The sequence below is a fragment of the Acanthisitta chloris genome, unplaced genomic scaffold (assembly GCF_000695815.1).
Source record: "Acanthisitta chloris isolate BGI_N310 unplaced genomic scaffold, ASM69581v1 scaffold18598, whole genome shotgun sequence".
NCBI classification, from domain to species: domain Eukaryota; kingdom Metazoa; phylum Chordata; class Aves; order Passeriformes; family Acanthisittidae; genus Acanthisitta; species Acanthisitta chloris.
This window is the reverse complement of record NW_008688875.1, coordinates 10,964-33,759: the sequence shown is the minus strand read 5'-3', so window position 1 is coordinate 33,759 and position 22,796 is coordinate 10,964. Positions and strand designations below refer to the sequence as shown.

Below are 22,796 nucleotides of genomic sequence, written 5' to 3'. Positions count from 1 at the left end.
AATGCACAGAGATCTTACACATCCCACCCCTGGGCTACTTACCTCCAAAGCATCTTTTTCTGTGTAAATCTTCCTGCCCGTGAGTAACCTGAGAATGAAGTAGAAATATTTAAAAGAGCACAAGTTCTCCAGGCAGTGGCTGCTTTGTTTGTCCTTCGAAAGGAAGAAAACTTGGACTGCACCAAACAGGCCAACACAGTCTGCAGCTACATGGTCTGCTGGAGCAGACTGCTGTCTTTAAAGGTTACGTGCACAGACACACCGTGCTTCTGAAGAACACTCACACCAGTCCTAACCTGCCTCCTGTAGAGATCCCTGTATCAAAAAAAATCCTCCCAAGCATCTTTTCTCCATCTCCCATGTAGCTGCTCCCTCCCCTTAGGGGCATAGCAGTGATGTATCCCAACAGATTATCTCCTCACCAAGGAGACACAGCTATGTAGACAGGGCAGGGAGGAGGCATTAAAATTCTTAGTTCCTATGAGATGGTGCCATGGTGGCATTTCTGAATCTAATTTGGGGGCTGGCTTGAACCAAACAATTTCAGGTTTGATATTCTGACACAGATAATAAAAATGCTCATAGTAATGGGTAAGGATGGGGAAGGTATTTTTCCAACATGTCCTAGACATAGGTCTCTGGAGATAACAAGTAATCATGAAAATGAGAGTCCAGAGAAAGCAAGAGGAATCTTTTCTTCACATAACTCAATATGCTTCAATATGGAACAGCTGAGGTTGTCTGAAAAGCACCACTTGAAAGCAACAACTGAAAACTAAAACCCAACACATACATACTAAGGCACTCTACTGAGACAAATGAAACAGCAGGTATCAGTCTCCCCTGCTTCTGTCCCCCTCCCCAAGTCCTTCCCCCCAAAGGAAATAAGCACTTACTCAGCTTCAAACTGGTTAGGAGTAATTATATCTGCAACAGGTACCACTTTGTCCCTGTAGACCGGGAGGAGATCCTTGGGCACATACTAGAGGAGAAGAAACAGTGTCAAATGCCATTGACAGCATCTGAGGAGTGGACTCAAGTCTCCTTCCCTCAACTACTGTCACTGAGGAACCTGACAGCTCCCAGCATGCTGTTCTGCAGCAGGAACTACAGTGGCAGAGCATCCTCCAGCTGGGGACAGTACACCCAACAGCCCTTCTTACACCAGAGGTCATGGGAAGCACCACGAAGCAGATGGACATAAACTGGCAGCACTGAAAGGAAGTGATGCCTGCATGAAGAACTTTCAAGTTCTCTCTCACCAAGGTGACACAGCAGCACAAAGAAGTACAGTGTCCCAACACAGGGAACACCTTCTCATGCCCTTACCTCCAAAAGAAACTCTTTTCTTGTGCCAACAGCACAGAGGCCCTTTGCTGCAGCAAGTGCCCACATTGATTGTATGGCATTGTGGGGCTTAGGAACAAGCAACATCCATGCTATGTGTTATTTGGCCTCCTTCTCTCAGTGCAGTATTTCTAGAGTGTGCTGCATGTCAATATGTGTGAATGGGAATCAGATCTGTCATTTGTTTGCTACAACTTAATCTATAAATCTGTTCCGATAAAGAGATGGAAAATATTTCGCTTGCGTTGCACCCAAGTCTAACAAAACACCGGCACTCTTTGCTGCTGGCAGAACCAGCTCTTCAAGTGATGGGGCCAATGCTCCACTTCTCTTCTGTCTGTTCCATCTCATATCCTTCTTCATTAGCTAAATACAGCCCATCAGCAAGGGCAGAGTGGTTGTCTAAATGCACAACATAGGCTAAGATGTAACAGGAGCCAACCCACCTCTGTGCTCCTCAGGCTCAAAGCTGAAAAGCATCAGCTGTTCTGGCACACACTGGAGCTAGGAGTTTGGGTTAGATGAGTACAGGGGTCACATCACCTCCCCAAGTCCTGCTGCAGCCCAATTTAACAAAACCTTTAACAGAAGTTCATTGTTTCCTAGTAGCTGATGTTCTTTGGTGTAACCTCACTTGCTACCTCAGGATTAAATCCTCCTTTTGTCCATGTTTGATTTTCTCTGTTAGTTTCAAAAGCTGTGCAAGACAGAGTACACGAATACATGTGCCCATGTGTTGCTGTCTTCCATGCCAAATACATCAGCACCAGGTACAACCTCACAACAGTGCTGACCACTAGGTGCTACCAGAACACCCTCCATACTGAGCTCACTCATGCAGCCATGGTGAAGCAATGATTCCACAGGACTCTGCCTTTACAAAGAAAGGCAACACTAGGTCACGTCTAAATGAAGACATTTTAAATAATCATTTATTATTTTCTATGGCAGGAGTGGTTTGGTGGATTGCATGCTATTCTCCCCTTCTTCTATCTACCTTATCTCCCACCCAGAAGACATAGGTAGGACCATAGTTATGACTTCTCCCAAGAGCTAAAGCTTTGCAAGGTGACTACAGCTGCCTTGTTAGAAAAGCCAAGGACAATAATTACTGCAATAAATAATAATAACACACAAAAGCCATCGCAAATGTATTACTAAGTGCTACTTCATGTGACGTTTATGAGCAGGTAAACTGTAAAAAGTTACAAGGACAAAGAGGAATGCATAGTGCATGACTAGCTAAGGCAGAAGAAGAAGTATCATTAGTACTGATGTCTTCCCACATTGCATTTTACTGGAAATTATTTGCTAGAGTTGATCAAAAATGAGTGTTTCTTTATCAGTGTGCAGCTTGGTATTGGCACAGGGAACCTCCCTGTCACTGATCACAGCCCAGTGCCCAAGAGCTGCTGGATCCCACATGAAATAAGTCATCTTCCCTTAGGTTCAAGTGTTGGGTCAATTCACACGATGACTGACGATGCCAGCCAGGCTAGCAGCCAAAACAGAGCTCTTGGAAGAAGATGAGTGAACTCCAGTGAGACAAGGAAGGGGAGCAGGAAGATATTTTCCCACAGACAGGGTCTGTATTCCCTCTATTGTCTCAGCAGAGAGTCAGAAGTAATCCCAGGGCTGTGTGGCCATCATTCTTTCCAGAAACTAAACTCATTCAAGTACAACAAATCAAAGTACAAACTTACTTGATGCTGGGATGCAAAGCCACACTCAGGTAAAGTAACTTAGTTTTGGTGTTTAAAAATTAAAAGTTTTTATACATCTTTATATAACAAACATTCACTATACAGATAATCCAAACAGAGGAATACTAACCATGGAGCCTTCTCCATTCCATTTGTCACCCATCACTGGATCACACACTGTAACAGAACAAATCAAGCTTTAGAAGTGGGGTACAATTGTGGATACTCTGGTGGGAAGGAAAAAATGTAGGTAGCAGTAGTGGCTATGTAAAATATCTCATAGCTTAGATACTCTCCCAGCTCTTGCTGCACACTCAACCTGGTATTTGTAACTGGTGACTTCCAATTCTGGAAGAGTAGGCTGTGTCTTAAGCAGCTGTCAGAGAGTTGTAATCACCCTCTCCTACCTGTTTCCATGTTGTTATGTCTGAAGGTGATGAGGATAAGAGGATCTGACTGCTAGGAGTAAAGGGGTTTTTGCTATGGAAAGCACAGAGAGCCTTTCACTCCCCAATTCTAAACTTTGGGGTAGTAGTATGGTGGGAAAGAAATGTGGTAAAAGCTAATTGCTCTGAAAAGAGTCCTAGTTTTGGTTTAGTGTGAAAAGAAATGTACACACCAAAATTCTGTGTGCATATAAAAACAACTAAAAAGTGTATTATATGAAACAATAAGAAAATCCAGTACATAGGCTCAGACTTGGTGTAATAATATTAACACACACTTGGCAGAGGTTCTGAATCATCAGCAGTGTTAACAAGTGTCCTCAGTTTCAAAGTGAGGAATGAAACAACATTGTACTTCAAAAAGGAACATTGTTCATTGTATTAAAAGAGCTTTTAGCAAGATAAAAAGAAACAGAAATCCAAAGGTATCAAATCAATGTCCAATGAGTAGTTAAGGAAGTTTCTATGAATAAAAAGGGAATAATTTGTTTTACATCTTGGAATTGTTTTCCTTACATTATAATCTATTTATTAAATATACAGGATCTTAGAAGTCTAGCTGTGTTCTCAATGTCTTGACCACTTTCTTCCTGTTCTATGCAGTGAGGTATTTCTTTCTGCTCATATTCCACAAGAGTTTCTTCTAGCTCTCATACAAGGCTCTGGAGAATCTGACAATGCACCAGTCTTAATAAAGCCTAAAAAGCAACAAAACCCAGTGAAGATGATCTCTGTGCTACTTTTTGCTAAATGAGAACTGTGCTTTGTTAGTTTTAAGTCAGATATCACACTGAGCAATATGACACCTTGCAAATCCTGCCAATCTTTCTAGATGTTTCCTGACCACACAGTTTACTGAACCTGAAGATGACAGCTCAAACCATCGTTCACAACTTTTTATCCTCACTGACTTCACCCTGTCACTCAAAAGGTTTTGATCAGCCTATGCTGGTTATGGTCAAAAGTCCTGAAACACTCAAAGAGAGCCAGGAAGGAAAGAGGAGAATCTTTTCTCACAGGTTGAAACCTGTTATTGACAGCTGTTAGAGCCTGTTGCTCCTTGAGTGCTCCCAGATAATCTCAGCAGAAGGCACCAAAGTGCCTTGGAGTTTAAGGTAAATTGTGAAGCTTTTAAGGCAAAGTAAGACACTTCTGGGATGTTACATGGAACCATGGCAGGGCAACACAGGAGAGTCTCTCCTGCTTTAGATAAACTTGGAAATCAAAGCAAGGCTTCAGCTGTCAGCACACACAGCAGCTGGCTAGGATTTTAGAAGCCTTTCTTAGATAAAACCAAACAGTCTTCGAGGCACATCCTCCTTTGGATGGCATAATGCAAGAAACATACTGAAAGGCATAAAATCAGAAAGATAAAAAACCAACTCCCTCAACACTTAAAGCTGAAATGAAACTTCCCTGGAGCCACAGCTGGCCCCAACCAGATCAGAGCAAAAGATGGTTGTGAAATGCTGCATAATATCAGACCACAGTTTTCATCCTCAAAGGTGAAAGTGATGGGCAGAAGCAGATGAAGCAGAAAGGATTATAATGCACAACCTTACCATATACAAGGTTAGAATTCTGTTGCTTCAGCTCCTGGACGATATCCACCACCATTGCCAGAAATGATGTGTCTCTTGTATACCCTTTGGGAATAAAAAAAAAAAAAGACACTTGAAGTGTCATGAACACACTGGTTTTAGTTTGGATAGGAATGCTGCATAGTTCTCATTCTCTGGATAAATGTATTTTTACAACAAAGGTCTTTTAGTATTTCATTCAGGAATGACAGGCGGAAGACAAACTCAGGCAGTGCTTGCACAACTACAAGTATAACCTTAAAAATCCATTTACTAAGTGTGTTGGATATGAATGGCTCATACAGCTTCAAAATGCTTGAACATATATACAAAAAGGTCAGGCTAAAAGGAAAAAACATTCCTTTTCATCCACACAGCAGTCTGATCAGTACTATTTATCATGCAGTAAATGACAATATTTTAAATTCCACAGACTTCTCTCATACTCTGGCCTGAAGCAATTTCTTTATTATTATTAATGTTGGCGCTGATACAGTCCAACACATTAATGCAATGGAGATTTAATCTTGAATATTTTAGAGCTATGGCAAATATACCAATAAAATTGCTATTTTTTCACTTAGCAGTGAAATAAGCTGGAAGTAAGTTTTACTATATCTCTCACAATGCTAGTACCACAACACTCTCATTTAGTATATATTTATATACAGATAAAAAAATCTATTTATTATAAAAACAATCTCTTTATTTTATAGATTTTTTTCTATATTTATGTATTAACTTTACTTACAACATTTATTAATTAACAATTTGATTTTAATTTATTTAAGCTCATTTAATACTATTATTTTTAGTAAGCAGCATCTCAAAACCTTCAGCTTGGAAATGTCCACTCCATTAAAAGATTTAAATGTATATTTTTGAGATTTATTTTTTTGAACGTGCAAAATTGATCAGTTCTTAGATGCTGTAGGAAAAGTGAAAAAACTGCCAAGATTTTTGGCCAAAATGCTTTGTCTTATGTCTGTGAAATGCTGATAATCAGCCAAAAGAGCTAAGCAAAAATTTTTGTTTAAAATGATGGTAGACTGGCTGGAAAAAAAATAGAGTTTATTAACCTTATTGACAGAGGTGTTTAAAACAATTACACTGAACTGAAATTTATCACTTGAGTGTTTTACTGTAAATGAAACAAATACATGAAGATCTACAAGTAATTAACAGTCACAAAAGTTAACGGAGTGTTACTTTTTATAATTGGCCTAAAGATGATAATTGCCATCTCAGCCAAGATATCCACAGCCATCAGATAAACAACTGCAGTCAAATCCCATCGGATGGCAAATTAATTTGCTTTCAGTGTTTAAATAATCATATTCAGGTTGGTGGAGGTACAAAGTAGCTGTGCACTAGTGAATGGCTGTTCCTGTTTGAAGAGAAAAAATCTGACTTTTGGCCCTGAATGGAAAAATCTGAATTTTAAGTTCAGCCACAGAGCAGCTGAAGACCGAAACACTGGAAGTGTTAGATCTTCAGCAATTTCTGCCATTTCTACCCATGTTTCCTTTTTGTCCATACTAAGAATGGCTATAGTGAATGAGATGTTAAAAACAAACTTGTACAACACACTGACCCACAGATCTTATTTTAAAAGGCATGTTAATAAACATGCCCTTTTTCTCCAAAATTTATTTCTGCTGAAGATTTCTGGTTTTCTTTCTCCCATTTTTACACCCATTTTACCACAGTGGTAGGAAAGGAGTTGGCATCTCTTCCAAGAGTTGGAAGTAAAATAAAGAGAACATTTCAGCTAAAAGAATACTTCAACACTATTTATAATTTTTGCATACTAACATCTCCTGAAAATTTCTACGACACAGTGTGCTCTTTCTGGAAATGTCCTCTGTGTGACCTCCTTCATGGAAAGAAATGTTGTTTGTCTATTTCTCAATCACAAAGGACCCATTGACGCCAAAATTAATTTCTTAACCTTAGTTCAATCTATTTTCTATTTAGTCTCCTTTATTTTGGAGCTATTCCTAGGGAAAAAACCTGACTCTTCACACATGCCACACCCTTCAATCTTCCCTGTGTAGAAAGAACTTTCCTACATGTGGAAGCCATGAAATCAATCAAACCTGGTGCTATACTTCTGCTTACCTTTAAATATAATGACTGATCACTGCTATAAAAAATTGATCCTGTAATCTAAACAGATGCATAGCTCTTACTGAGGTGAAACCTGATCAGTTAGAGGAGAGGCAATTTTTAATAAAATCTGCACATAGAAGCTCTATAAAGTATTCTAAAAGAAGCTCTCTCTGCCTGCAAACACTTTGTACCTACTTGCTAGTACCTAGAAAGCAAATGAAAACACTGAGAACTGTATTCACTCATAGCAGTTAGAGCAAAGGATCAAGAGATACAGCAGAGTCAAACCCAAAACTTAACTTGCTTATACTTATCTCTGTGTCCAAAGCACTTAAAGGTCAAGTAACAAAAATCAAGGACAGACAAGTGTATAAAATCATGTTGCAGTACCACAGAGTGCCAGTACTGCAAATTCAGGACACAGGATTAAATTCATGTCTTCCTAATAAACTTAGAAATAATACTCTGACATTACCCACCCTTTCTTCAGCCCAGACACTCCCAAAACACTGGCCTGTACAGGTCTTTAAATTCTACAAGGGGATCAATTTACCCACCCAGTTACAACCTTCAGGCTGCAGAACACTGGATATTCCCAATCAAACAGCACCAGCAGTGGAGACCATAGAACACAGGTGAAATTGCAGGAGGAATCAAAGGAGGAAATTTTAATTGCTTGGTTTGCAGTAAGGAGGGATATGGTTTCTATCTCTTTAGTTCTGTGTACTCCAAGGAACAGGCTCTTCTTACCTGTGAGTACATAATCATACCGGTTGACCTTGTTCAGCTTAAGTCCTTCATACAGTTCATGAAGTTCATCTGAATTCAACACCTGACCCTTCCAGTGGGCATAACCTGCAACGTAAATGCCAGACAGTTTTTCAAGAACTCAATTTTCTATTTCAGATCACAGAGATTATACACATGGAGGGACCATATCAAATATTAGCACCAGAGAACATTTCCACCTCCTCGTCTGCAAAATGCTATCACTGCATGAAACCTGCTCTCAGCAGAAAAGTTAATGTGCTCAACTTCTTCTTAGCACCTCTGTCTCCCAAAGGAAGCAAAGTGACTACACTGCAGTTTGAGCCTGTACATTCACTAGCAAATCAAGCTCCTGCAAGTTTCCCCATGGAGTCTTAGCAACTATCCCTTTCCTGTGTGGAAGGTGACAAACATATGTTTTAGACTTCACTGGAGGAGGAGGAGTGTAATCAATATAATCTGGTTTTGTTATTTTAGATTGTATTTTAAAAAATAAAAGACTGACAGATGACAAGTTTAACAGGCTTGTGGATCTGTTTGGACACACACACTGCTGCACCCATCAGATACAGCACTCCCTGGGACCTGCATGTAATGAATGCAGTGACCACAGCACAACATTGTCATGGATGCTCTTAAAATATACAATGCCATCTGACAGCTTTTCTTCCAAAAATAGCACAGCTTTAGTGCTGAGGATCCTGGAGGAGGAAATGAGTAGCAGAAAGGCACTATAAACAGACAAATAATATCCATACACTCTTATCCTTGAATGATCTGTAAGAATTACAAACTGATATTCTCAGCTGAGAAGCAGATGGAAGTTGAAGTTACTTGGGGGAAGCTGATCTGATTTCAGTAAACAGTGGACCAAGCTCCATGGCAGCCAATGTCAAGGGGGAAAAAAACCCATAATCTCCCTTAACAGAATCTAAACATTTATGGAAAAATGGAAACACACCTTGCACCTTGTCATCAAAGCCTGACCATGGGGATGTCAGCCATCCCTTCCTGTGTGTAAGAATGGGGCTTCCTCCAGGAACTCTCCCAACATCCCTAAATTCAGAGTGTGTTAAAAAGCTTGTCTTTCTATCAGCTGGAATCAGGAAAAGTGAAGTGTTAAATGAGGCATCTTCTCCCACATCACCCCTGTGTTTGTTTTAACTTCTGCTCTTGCAGTTAGAAAACTCTGTGATGAAAACTGTTGGCTTTGATTATCACTCTAAACTGTGTTATTAGAGTAACTGCCAAAAGGTGCCTAGAGCCTAGGATAAGCACATTTTTCAGTCTTCCTTCTTATGAATGCAAATACACCCACAGTATGGTGAGCAGATGGATCATTTTGTTCTCCTCAGCTCACGAAGGCCAAGCCTCCAAAACACAACTTGCTGCCAGCTGGCTGAGGGCCTGACTCACATCAGCCACTACAACTCTCTCCCAGGCAAATGCGTTTCACAAAGTCTCTGTGAAGAAATGGACAAAGTGAGGGAGGGATTTACACGTCAGGGCTGTAGTTTCACTGCAAAAGATAGTGATATGAAAAACACCTAACACCTAGGCACACGTCTAGCCCCAAGTGTATGAAGAAACCTTGACCACACCTAGTGTCAGAGAGAAATAATCCATCCCCTCCTGTTCCCTCAATCTCTGTAGCACTGCAAAGCCAGTACAGGGACACAATGGAATCCTTCCATTTCCATCATGGAAATTTGGTGGATTTTCACCCAGCATCAAGGTCTGCTGGCAAAAACACAGACATTTGACTTGGCCACAAAAATAGCTATGAGAGATTGCCCAGACAACCTACTCACTCTCAGGAGCTATTCCTACAGAGGGACCCTGCAGTTTTACTGTTTAACTAGAAGTGCATCTTCCTGTGCCAAGCTGTCTTAAATGGTCACAGTGTACAAGGTCTGTGGCACACTGATCCTCCACTGAGGGAGAGAAATAAAATGTCAGGCTGCAGCCCAGCTTGGCTCAGGAATGAGTAAGTCACCCACACAGGACAGGGACATTGCCCAAACTCTGTAGCAATAACTTCCAAAGGTAACTAGAGGATCCTTTTTGTCACCTGGTAATGTGTAATACAACCTAAAGTCTAATCATGATAGCCAGAGATAAAACAAACCCCTAGGGAAGCTCTCAGGGAAGCCCCAGCTATTCAGACAGGAAAAAAAAGGGCAAAGCCTTCACTGGATCTGCAGAGAACTGTGATGTCACTAGGAATTGAATTATGTTCGAGGAAGAAGAATCAAACAAGATCAAAACTGGCAGCAAGATGGAAACCACACTAAGCCCTTTCCCTGGGGTAATTTCATGTAACATGATGAACAATCCTGTGACCCTCCATCTATCCTACTCTCCTGGTAGGATATACAACCAAAAAAGCAGCTTCTGTAGAGGAACAGAAGAAAAAAAGCCAGTCACTCATGTTCCAAAAGGGGTTCACTAACTGGAGGATGGGTACCTTGGGTCCCAGGAAGGGGGAGAGGGACTACCTTGAAAGGGGAAAGGCAAAGAGGAAGAAAGATGAGTGTTCCCTGTTTTGGGTACAAAGCCACCAAATGACTCCTCTCAGTGCTGGACTGAGGGCAGAGAGAACACTGCAGCTCTCCAGAACTCCACTTGGCTCTGACTGCACTGGTCTCCCAGATTTGTAATAATTTTAAACACAGAGATGAACATAAACATTTATACAACTTTATAACCCCTTCTGCTTCTCTGTGTTGTGACCTATATTGGAATTATATGTTATCTATTTGCTTTTAGCAGGTAAGGGAATGAAAACCAAGTAAGATACAATGCCTCTTGTCTCTTAACTCTCTAAAACGATAAAGGTATTCATCAGTCTCCAAGAATGTCTTGGTTCATCCTTATGAAAAAGAAAAAAAACACCCAACAAAACCACAATCAAGAGAGGAACCTAATATTGCACCCAAGATTAATTTACATACTTTTCTTCCTTGTTTTCCTCTCCTGGTACCTTTTTTTTTCTTCTTTGGAATATATTTCTAATCCTCTTAATTACTTTCAAAAACAAGTAAGAAAGAAAAGTCCCAGGCATGCCAGAAAGAAAAGGAAAAAGGAAACAAACCAACACTCCAGAACAAAAAACAAGCTATGATTTCAGCATAGCAAGGCATGTAAGATTTCTTTGTTTTCCAACCCAGAACATTGTGTTCTGAGGCCTGAGATCCTCCTGTGGTGCTCTCTGCAAAACTACTCCAAGTGGCTTCAGTAACCATTTCACATGGGAAAAAGGAAGAAAGATCTAGTGTTTAAGGCACACGATGGACAGGCAATCTGGTTCCAGCTGCGTCACAAAATTCACATCTAAACTCTGGCAGACAACACGGGCTAAACACATGAGTAATCTTCAGCTACCAGGAGGCCTTCAACAAAAAAAACCCCTACCAAATTCTCCACTGGAATCTTTACAGCTGGTAGTGTGGGAGTAAAATACTACCAGTGTTGGGCATCAGTGGAGATCTTTTCTTTCTACCCTCCACACAGGTGTGAGTGACTGTGTATGGGCTTCAGACTGTGAAGAATCACATCAAGGCACAATTACAATTTCTCACGTATTAGACCTACCAGCCAACCCAATCACCCACTACACACCCACTAAGTGGAAGTTAAAAGTGTTTAGAAATAAAAAGAGAAAAAATTCTGGGCTCTTTGTTCTGGAACAGTTTCAAAGGTAGGATTTAGATGGCTGAGTAAGTACATTATATGCTTACCATTAACCTAGCAATGAAAAACAAAACTGAAAATCACTGAAGAATTAAAAATGCACCCCAAAAAAAATATCGACAATACCATTTAAAAATGTCTACCTTTTTATTTTTGCACATCAGACTTCTACAAACAGTACAGTGAAATAGAATAAGAAGTACAGTCTTTATAGGCTGCATGACAGCTTCTTTTATTTGTGCATGAAGCATGATGCCATTCCAGTGTGAGTCACTCTAATCGCAGAAGTTCCTCACGAAGCAACATGACAAATTGTTCTCCCAGAGGGACTGATTTAAAGCACATTTTCCAAATTTCAGGATTATCAGAGGCTAAAGAAAGCTGCATTTGCTGAGCAGGAGTCAGCAGAAATAGGCCTGTGGTATCTTACTAATTTAAAGACAGGGCAAGAAAGAGCAGTAATGATTCACCAAAGAAAAGTCTGTTAGTCATAAATTCTGCATTTCATCTTCTGCTGCCAAGACCAAGTTTAAAGATGGGGAAGGAAAGAGAGTGCCATGTTCAAACCCTCACACACTTTGCTACCTGTGCTCCTCTGGAGTGTGGCATTCTTTCAGAAACTAAAGTTCACAGCTAAATTTTAAAGGACCAATTTGTCCTTCAGCCTGAATGATGATGACAGAAATGGTTCTCATAAGATTTTGTTTTTATAGGAAAACCAAGTCACCTTCACCAAGCCACAGCCCAGCATGGCAGTTTGTGTTCCCTAATCCCTGCAGTGTACATTGATTTCCAGGTTCTAGTGCAAGTTGGTGTGCAGGCACACACAAATGTTCAGACTTGGAAAAGTCTTTGTATGAGGACATCACATGTTCCTATATGCCTCTCTCAAAGAGAAGGTGCAAAGCCACTGGGCTTAGAATTTATCCTTCAATTAAGAAATGGTAGCAAGGATTCCATGGAAAAACTGCAGTGTTAGACAACTAGACCTGCCATAAAAGGGAATTATGGATTTCTTTTCCATTCTTTCCTCTTTCAGCAAAATGGCCAAAAACATTGGCCAAATCTCTTTTTACTCAGAGTTGGCAGGTGCCAAACACTTACCATATTGTGATTTTTTTTCTCTGAAATCCCTGATTCCCCAAATCCTGAGGGTGTGTGGCAACCTTTGGGATTTTTTAACACATTTACTAAGACAATCAAGGTTACAGAAACATGTGACTCCTAAATACTAGGGGTAGTACCAGTATTTTAAAGACTTGTGATCTTTGAGATTTGTGGTTTTAGGATGTTCATTCAGGTCTTTTTGTGGGGGAAGGAATCACTAATTTGTTTTTCCTTGTACTACCTCCAGTGTCTGCCAAACCTTGAATGAAACACTGGTTACCTTTCTCCAGTTGTGATGCTATTAAAAATCTTTCTCTTTTCTGTTTTAAAAATCTGGTCACCCTACTGCTAATGTAATTTTCCTACCTTCAGACACATTCAGTTTATGGTCAATAAAACCTCTATTAAGCTCTTTTAATGCCCTATAAAGCTGACTTAACTTGAAACTGAAAGCCAACAAACAACACATGCTCATGCATTTTAAGCACTGAGTTATTTGACATGAAAAAAATGCTTAATTTCTGCAAGATTACAAGTTTTACCCAGCTATCAAAACTGAACAACAGAAAATCCTAAACTCCTAAATTAAATAAGTTAAAGAAACATAAGTCACATCTAAGTATCCCAAAAACACATGAGAGAACCTTTGCACTGTGCCAAAGGGTACAAGCAAAATAAGCAGCTTTTTGCCTGAGCCAGGAAAGGCTCCCATCCCCTTGTTTAATTATTACCTCTTTTGTGCCTTTGCTCAACAGGCAGAGATGGTTTTCAAGTTACCTTTGAAACATTAATTTCTTCTTCCCAGGGGGACACTGAATTCCTTCCAGGATAGGAACATCTTATTTCCTTTGTCAGAAACAATCTTTGCTCTTTTCCAAGATGATCATTTACTCATAGATGATTTTCTTAAGACACCACGGAATGACTATCTAGAGAAGCTCTCCCCCCACTCTGCCACCACCAGGACAGCAGATGTGTCTCTATTGATGTGTCTCCATTGGTCACTTGGAGCTCCTTTATGGGTGAAAGGTATTGCTAAAATAAACAGAAACTTCAGCTTTCTTTTAAAAACTCAAGTCCTCTAGCACTGTGTGCACTGGCAATTCTGAAAGTATTATGTGAGTGTATCATGTGCAGGCTCAGAACCTAAATAAAAATACATTCAAATGTATTAATACCCTTCCTCCCTCCAAAATGTAATTTTAGGATACTTGCTCTTCACCTGGGTTGGAACATAAAAGGAGAGGTAAGACAGCATCCAGCTCAGTATTCTTCTGATGTTTGGGTTGGTAATGGGATGATGACTGTCATAAGGCCATAATGCATAGAAAACTGCTCCTAAGACTCCCTCGTTCCCAGGTCTGGCTGTGTAAATGGCCCTTTTTGTGTTATTTCACTGTCTAAGTTAATTAGATTAATGCCTTACAAAAGAAACTCACACTCTGAAGGGCAGAACAGGACATTACCACATCCTATCATGCCTTACTCCCAAATCCAGACATCTGAGAGACTTGAATCCAAACATTAAAAGTACATTTCCAGCCTATATGGTGAAAATGTGAGTGAAAACATAAGACCAATCTCCTCTCCACTGTCATGGGATGAGGTGAGCCACACGTTGAGTATGGCTGAGTGACCGTGGAGTAGCATCTGTAAAATTTTACCTGTGTGGTTTGAAAACTGCACAGAGTTCACCGTATCAACTTCGAATCCCAAAACCTGTAATAAAACACAGGAATAATTCTTTTACTAACACAAGGTTGTTAATGGATCACCAATAGCACAAACACAAGGAAGAACTCTTACTTCCCAGTGCATATTTAAAAATCCTGAAAGTTGAGTCAACAAACATGCCACATAAACAAACAGCACAGTGCTCTACTACAGCAATGGATGTGGAACAACAGTGCTGCTAGCAACAGCACCAGGAAAACAGCTCTGGATCCTCAGGCTGGAGTTCATCTGGGGATAAGGACGAAGAGACTGGTCCAGCAGCAATCACTGAAACCCTAAAGAAAGGCTTGGCTAGCCTTTCTTGGCAAGGAAAGAAGTCTAAGGTACTAAAATAATGTAAAATATGAAGGGTGGATAGCGTTAGTATTCCAGAAACCCATTTTTCTAAGAGGAGGACAGAAGAATCTTATAAGAGATCAATGTTACAAGCCATACTTGGATGTCACAATCAGTTTCTTTACAGCTAGAAGAGAATAGAAAGAAATCGCAGAGAATTAATTTGGGGCATGATCAGGCAATCAAAGGGAGAAAGCTCTTAAAAACACAGAGTAAAAAAAGCCTAAAGCATACTCCAAAAGCCACCTGCTACCTTGCACTATCAGCAATACTGAAATATCCAAGCACTTGCTTTTCAACCAACAAACATTCTTGTTGCCCAAATATATATGAATATGAAAATAAGGGCATCGAATCAGGAGAAAACTCATGAGGATTTTTAACCTCACAGTACCTGCTTAATACAGACAGGCACTGCTAGTCAAGCCATTTTTAGACATTTTTATCTGTCACGAAAGGAATTCTAATGCAAACGTGACATTAACAGTCTGACATTGAATATTTGTTTCTACATCCAGCTCGCTCTGAGTAAGAAATCTCCTCAAAAGACTGCTATGTATGGCTCAGTGAGTCATACCAGGAGATAAGAGCAATGATGCACCACTGTGTATGATCCTCTTTCAGGCAATTTGCTGGGAGGGAGGAGGGAAGAGACAAAGCTTTTGCCAGTCACATTTTTTAGTGACACACATGCCTGTCCCTTTTCATCACGATGGCAACTCCTTCACATAGATTAAAAATATCTGGGCATAGGGTGCCAGACATCAGGCTTTCCCTGGGCATGTACTTTCATTGACACATTGAAGCTCGAAGTGCTAAGCCCCTTATTCCAATCCCTGTGCCACTATAAGATGGACATTCCTACTGCCTGCAGGTGCTGCAGTCCTGTAGCGTCACAGATCAGAGTCCATGCAGGTCTTCACAGAATAAGTCTCTTATTTCAATATTTAATAAACATTGTGTTCATTCCTAACCAGAAGGCAATCTTACATTACTGATAGAATGGTAAGAATGGTAGGTTGTCTCAACCTGATCATGTCTAAATTAACCTCAGCTTCTACCTTCACCCCTGTTTCTTGTTTCACCTTGGTGGATTTTATTTTAAAGACCCAGGAATTAAAGGGGTGAGAATATGACAATACTGTTATGACCTTAAGCTTGATATTTGCACATGCTCTTTGAAGAAATAAATGAGAACACAGCGCTTAACATGACTGTCACCCAATATTCAATTCCCCTCCATGCAATGAACAGACCTAAGGTCTTATTTCCTCCAAGTATCCTGGCAACAATGGTGAATGAATCCATTTCTGTGCAATATTTAGATCGTGTCTCTGCAGCTATTTAACACTTGACACCATAGAACACACTCACTGTGATTTATGGTCAGGTTTACACTCAGTGCTCTAGGGAAGCAGAGCAGGCACCACTGCTGTAGGGAGGGCAGCTCTACAAGCAGTGACCCACTAGGAAAGAGCAATCTTTCACTATCTCCACCAGCACTAGCTATTATTGATTTCTCGACAATGTTTTCCATAAGATTTGGGATTTTTAGTTTGTTTTAGTCAGTTAAACTGCTTCAACCAGCAGAAGGGAAAATCCAAGGGAGGCCACTTCTCTTGGAGTCACCCAGGTGCCAGGTTAGCTTAGCTGTACACTTGGTACAAGGGTTAAAAAACTGGTTTTCAGTAGCTGATGAAAAGCCACAGACAGCTCAAATTCTGCAAGGGAGCTTGATATTCTCACTTTTCTCATCAGGCTACAAAGCCTTTAAAGACCTCCCTAACAATTACTTACAGTTGTTAGTCTACTCTCTCACAGCTCCTAACTTGCTCTAAAGTTTTGTTTTGAACAAATGTATGTCACTCTAATCTAACACACCTAATCACAAAACCTGACTCAACCCTCAAAATAAGTCACAATTACTGCAAGGCATTTTCCTTTCACAAAGATTCTGATAAAAGAGAGAGAGAATTAAAATACATAAAACATCACTTAAAAAGGGACTATAATTAAGACCCCTAATTGGTACTACCTTTGGAATGAGAGCAACAGATGTTAAAGCCTAGACTAAGTACAAAGTAGTAGAATAATCAAGAAGAATGTTGAAGTCCTGTTAAATCAGGTTATGTTTGCTACAGGGCAAACCGCATTGAAAAGTCTCATGGGATTTAGTCACCAGAAGACAACGTGAAAACAGGATATACTGAGGTGCCAAAAGCAGCTTTTGACAGAAATCATCTCTTCTAAGGCTGCAGAGAAATCTCTGTCTTATTTTGGGTTGTGTAGTCCATTTTAACAACCTGATCATTTAGAGTGGATGAGGAAATGTTAACTTCTTCCTTCAACCAGTGATTAAAACCCAGAGCTAGTAACTTTCATCCTCACACGTCTAAAGGACTGTACACATCATTGACAGTTTCTGAGTCCCTGAATGATGAAACCTTTCCCTGCTGCTGTAAGCAAAAGATGTCTTGCTAAACCTTTTTAATACACACTCATGCTTTTAATTTCTTGGCAGGAGCTAACTAAAAGCACTGATTTTGAGGTGGTTCCTTTCCACATATAATTAAGAATTTCTATTCAAACCAGAGGTCAAAATATCTTAAGTGAAAGTTAACTACCTAATTAGAAATACATGATTCTCATATGTACAGACCTAGAAAACTGAGATTACAGCAAATCAGATAAATCATAAAAAAAAAAGAGAAAGTCAGTTTCTCATATGTGCACACAAAAGTGCCAAATATCACCTGAAAATACACATTTACTTGTTTATCAACAATTTTTCCAGTGTCATAAACCAGTAAGAATCAACCTTTTCTTCAGAAAATGACTAGAAAGCAAACATTCAAACCAAGGTTAAACTCAGCTAGTTATATCATGTTTCTTGCTTGTTGGTAGGAAACACATTTAAAATACTTATTTGAATTCATGGATTTAAAAGGAGTCCACTCTAGCTACTGCTTTTTTTTTTCCACATAAACAAATCTCTCCGTGATTCTGAAATAAGTACACACAGTTAAATTCGCACCTTAACACCTTTCCTTACTTTGTGAGCTGTAATTCAGCAAAGACTGTAAGTGAAACAGTAAATAAATACATAGATCTCTATAGTAGTTTTGTGGTGTTCAGTTGAGAACAAATTCAAGCTGGCAGTGGTTTGTCATGGTCCACTGAAATCCACAATGGTCTCTATGCTTTGCTCAAAGAACACAGCAGAGACCATGAGCAGCCCCATGCCAGGTCCACCTGTGTGACAAATGTGGGGTTTGAGATATTGGCAGTTCCAATTTATATCCTCCCTTTGCTCCCTGCATTTCTCTTCGTGTCATTCTGCTACGTTTGCAAAATGACTCAGCTGAAGGTGTTAAAGCTATCATTTTCCTGTGTGTGTACACTCATATGTGTTCTTTACACCTCTGTGTAAATTAACTGAGCAACTCACCCCACCTGGATTTTGCCAATGGCAGAACTAGTGCCTTGGGAGTGTATTTGACCAGAGTCAGGACTGAGCTGACCAAGGAATGTCCATAATGCTTAATTTATTGCTTCTCTATACCAGCAAGGGTCCCATGGTCATACTCCTGCCTCTGGTTTCAGAAATGTAGGTGACATCAGACACTCTGTAAGTGTCCAAGAGCTCCAGCTGCCAGGGAAGCACATCACCTATGCACATCATGCCCTCATTTGGATGACCTGGTCTCCTATAGACCCTCCAGTAGAGAACATGTGTTTCCATGCTCTCCCTCTGCTGTCACTCTGTGCAAGTATCATTTGCCCACAGAACTGCAAATCTAAACCCATAGCCAGTTTGGGTAAGGATGGTAAGAGGTCTTCAAAGGAAAAAGATGACTGAGTTCATCCTAAACCCCTCAGCCTCCAGTCCAAGCATATGTCCAACACTGCTCTTCTTAAGACCCAAACCAAGGTTGCCTATATCACATCATACAGTGACATTTACTGCAATTGAAATCTCAGAGGAAAATGGGCAAATGTAACATATTTTTTAATTATCTTCAAGCAAAAGAGGCAGAACTGTTACATTTCTAAAATTAAAGCACCACACATGGAAACTGGAGGAGTTCTGTATGTGGAAGGCATAGCTGGCAGATCTGGATGACACATTTAAGAAAAATATTTGGAAGATTAAATCAAAATACACACACTGGAGTAGAATGAGTTTGAAGAAACAGCCAACATGAAACACAGATTCCAACATTATATATTTGAGATGATGTTGGGCTGAGTTCTTCATCACAAGTAACTGAAGAATTAAGGGACAAACATCATCCAGTTCTTCCCCAGTGCAGAAAATGCAATCACACCCTTACAAGGAGAAGGTGCATCATCTAGGCAGGTATCTGGTCTAGAGAACTATCTTCAAACTAGCAAATGGCCAAGGGAAAAATCAACACACAAGAAAGGAAGAGACATCAAAATATATGGACAACCCCTAAAGGTGTTGGCTTTTTTTTGGGAAAAAGGTCCAACAGACTAGTTTTCCTAAAAGCACAGGAGTCATTTAAACTTACATCCAGCCACCAAGCCACAAACAAAAAGCCAAGAAATGTCTCTTTTCAGGATACAAATTTTACAAGTGATACCAATTGTTTTACTAGTAGAACAACCTAAAGGCCTAGACAAGATAGAAAAGGTCTTGAGTTGGGCAAGTTACATAAACAGCTGGATCTCAGCTATGGTTCACCTCTAACAATGCAACCCTTTGGGCTTTACTACTGTGTTACCACATGAATTAAGAGCTTTGGTTAAAATTTAGTCTCTCTTTCTCTTCCTTCCAGAAAACATTTCAGTCATACATACACTGAAATATGCTACATTTTCACTTCAACAAATCTGTACCTAAGATTGTTAGAAATTAAAGATTACAAACACATATCCAAGAGAGCCTCAGCTGTGCCTCTTAGGTAAAGGGGGGGTTGAGGGATTGTAAAACAACAAGAGAACAAAAAAAACATTTCACAGTGTGGAAAATTTTAAGTGTAGCAACAGAAAAATGAACAGGAAGATTTTGAAGCAAATCCAACATCTTAGATTCAGTTTTAATGATTGCTAAGCTTTATGTTTGTATTTGTGCCATCTACATTATGTACCCATGGTCTGGAGACAAATAAAAGTACTCATTTTTACCTCCTAATGCTATTGGGTATCTGATTGTTAACACCACTTGAGACAGAAAACTATTAACCTCAAAGATTAGCTCTACCTCAGAGTAAATATTAATATAATTTCTCATTTCATAATTTTATTTACTTTGAGACATATGAAAAGCTGTTACTGAACTGCTTCTGTTTAAAATTTGTATTGCAGCTTCACTATGCTCCTGCAGGGGAAAAAAAAGTAATTTTTCAAAAGTATCACACACATTTAAAGTACTTAAGAAATTCTCCTTGTCCCTTGCTTGTATGCAGTTTGTTGGAGGAAAAAAATACACCCTTTGCTGTTAAATGATCAGTGGACCAATTTAACTAGAATGTTTTAGTTTATACATAATTTAGACAACCTTAGAGAACTATGACCTAGTTCTGCAAGAATGAAATTCAATTAAAAACACCTCTCTATTCTGTAACATGGCCCGTACATATTGCCCTCTTTGGGCACTGGCTTTGTGCCTGCAGCAGCATTTCATTTTTAGGTTTGAAACTGAAACCACAAAGCCATGCTGCAGCTCAGGTTAGAAGAAAAATCTGGAACGTGCGATAGGCAGAAGGGAGAAAAAAACTAGTGTAAGAAATGGGAAAAAAAAAAGGTTGCACAAAACCAGACTTTGTAAACTGCATATGTGTTTCTCCCTTAGTATTTATGTCTCTGGTACACATTCACAGGTTCTATTTCATGAAACAAAGCTGAGATCATTCAAACTCTCCAGTTCCTTCAAAGCTCTTAATTTTGAAAAATGTTAGCTTTACCATACCAGAACATATCAACACCAGTTTTCCCAAGTGGGACCACAAACTCATGATCAAGACATGGAAGTTCTAAAGCACAAAGTCATAGAACCACAGGATAGGTCAGGTTGGAAGGGACCACAGTGGGGTATCTGGTCCAAACTCCCTGCTCAAGCAGGGCCATCCCAGAGCACATGGCACAGGATTGCATCCAGATGGTTCTTGAGTATCCCTAGTAAGGGAGACCCACACCCTCTCTGGGCAATCTGTTCCAGTTGCACAGTCACTCAGACAATTACAAAGTCATAGAACCACAGGATAGGTCAGGTTGGAAGGGACCACAGTGGGGTATCTGGTCCAAACTCCCTGCTCAAGCAGGGCCATCCCAGAGCACATGGCACAGGATTGCATCCAGATGGTTCTTGAGTATCCCTAGTAAGGGAGACCCACACCCTCTCTGGGCAATCTGTTCCAGTTGCACAGTCACTCAGACAATTAAAAAATTCTTCCTCGTATTCAGGTGTCCTGTGCATTGCATCAGTTTCTGCCTGTTGCCTCTTGTCCTGTTGCTCAGCACCACTGAGAAGAGCCTGATCCATCCTCTGACACCTTCCCTTCAGATACTGACAGACATTGATGACATCCCCCTCAGCTGCCTCTTCTTGAGGCTGAACAAGCCCAACTCCTTCAGCCTGTCCTCATAAGAGAGATGCTCCAGTCCCTTTATCATCTTGTGATCTTAAGTGTTTAATTTTTCAAATATTAATGGCAGCAGATGACAGAAAGGAAAAATATTCCTCAGTGTTGAGAGCCAGTCAAGAGCAAATCCTACATCTCAAACATATATACACAAAATACAAATCCATACAATTTTTTAAATAAGTTTAAGACTATGTGAAGTTTATCCCAACAAACATCTTAACTATTACTATGAATTTTAGTTAATAATTGCCTAATTAGTCTTCCTCCTCTGGCTCCACAGTTCACAAAGAAATTCAACAAAAAGGTGAACTGGCATAAGGCACTTGAATAAATGGATGTGGGACAAAAAAAAAAAGAAAAAGCTAATAGTAAACAGGAAGACTAACAGAGGGTGTCCAGTGCCCCATGCAATGGGAAAGCATCTCAAATATCAATCAGTAGCCCACCAGAACCAGCATGTATGTACTGAAAGTAAATCAGGCAGTCTGCTCAGGGCTCCACAAGGCACATCTGGTGAACTTGAGGGCCCTTATCTGAGAAGATGTGACAGCAACACAAAAGCAAAGGCTTCAAGGGCCTCACTTCATGATGCTATATTTTCTTCAGAGGACCTCCCTCCTCATCCACATTTAGCTCACAGCTGGGTTTATTGCTATCAACAGGACCTGCATATGGTAGTTCCTACATCAACCAGAACGTAACACTGACAGATGCATCAGTCAAAGGAAAATGTTTTATAGCAGAAAGACATACATGAGCAAAGGGGTTTACAGAGACTTAACCAGACACAATTTATGAGCAATTTTCAAGAAATCCTCTAGTAAGGCACCAAACTGCTGACTTTTAGCAGAGCATGTGTATAAACCACAAGCTGAATTAGTAATACCTGTATACGTCTACAAAACCACCATATCACATAAACCAAAACCATTCTGTCCCTTCCAGTTTATATATATATATACATATTAACCTGAGCTTAATTGAAAGTCATTAACAGAATTAACTGGACTGCCAGTGCTAAAATAACCCTGTCAGATGAGGCAATTGAGGTTTGGGTTTGTTGGTTTTTTTTGCTCAGTAATGGCAGTGATACTTTCCAGTAAGAAAGTTTCTGTGTCAGGCCATGAAACACTCTATGTATCCACTGTATTACAAACTGTTTGCATTCATGTACTACAGTTTGGATCCTTATCTCACACAGTTCTCACTGTAGTTCCAGTGAACATCACTGCTCCACTGTATCCCTCTGGATATGGAACAGAAGCAGATTGAAAAGGCTGAATTTCTGTAACCATATTAATTTGGAAGGGGAGAAAGATTTCCCAGTCGCAGCTTGCAGCTCTCACCCCGTGCCAGCTC

The 22,796-nt window shown here is 40.0% G+C and overlaps 1 protein-coding gene across 1 annotated transcript in view; it reads right to left on the bottom strand.

Annotated features, from left to right (window-relative positions):
- Nucleotides 1-14,475, bottom strand: part of PDXK (pyridoxal (pyridoxine, vitamin B6) kinase) — a gene marked incomplete at its 5' end in the record, with an annotated part of 19,791 nt that extends 5,316 nt beyond the window's left edge. Inside the window, 6 exons of the mRNA XM_009081210.1 lie at nt 43-88; nt 897-982; nt 3,181-3,227; nt 5,059-5,142; nt 7,939-8,043; nt 14,421-14,475. Of these exons, the coding sequence (XP_009079458.1) occupies nt 43-88; nt 897-982; nt 3,181-3,227; nt 5,059-5,142; nt 7,939-8,043; nt 14,421-14,475 (423 nt within the window). The remainder of the gene's footprint in view (nt 1-42; nt 89-896; nt 983-3,180; nt 3,228-5,058; nt 5,143-7,938; nt 8,044-14,420) is intronic.
- Nucleotides 14,476-22,796: the final 8,321 nt, after the last annotated feature.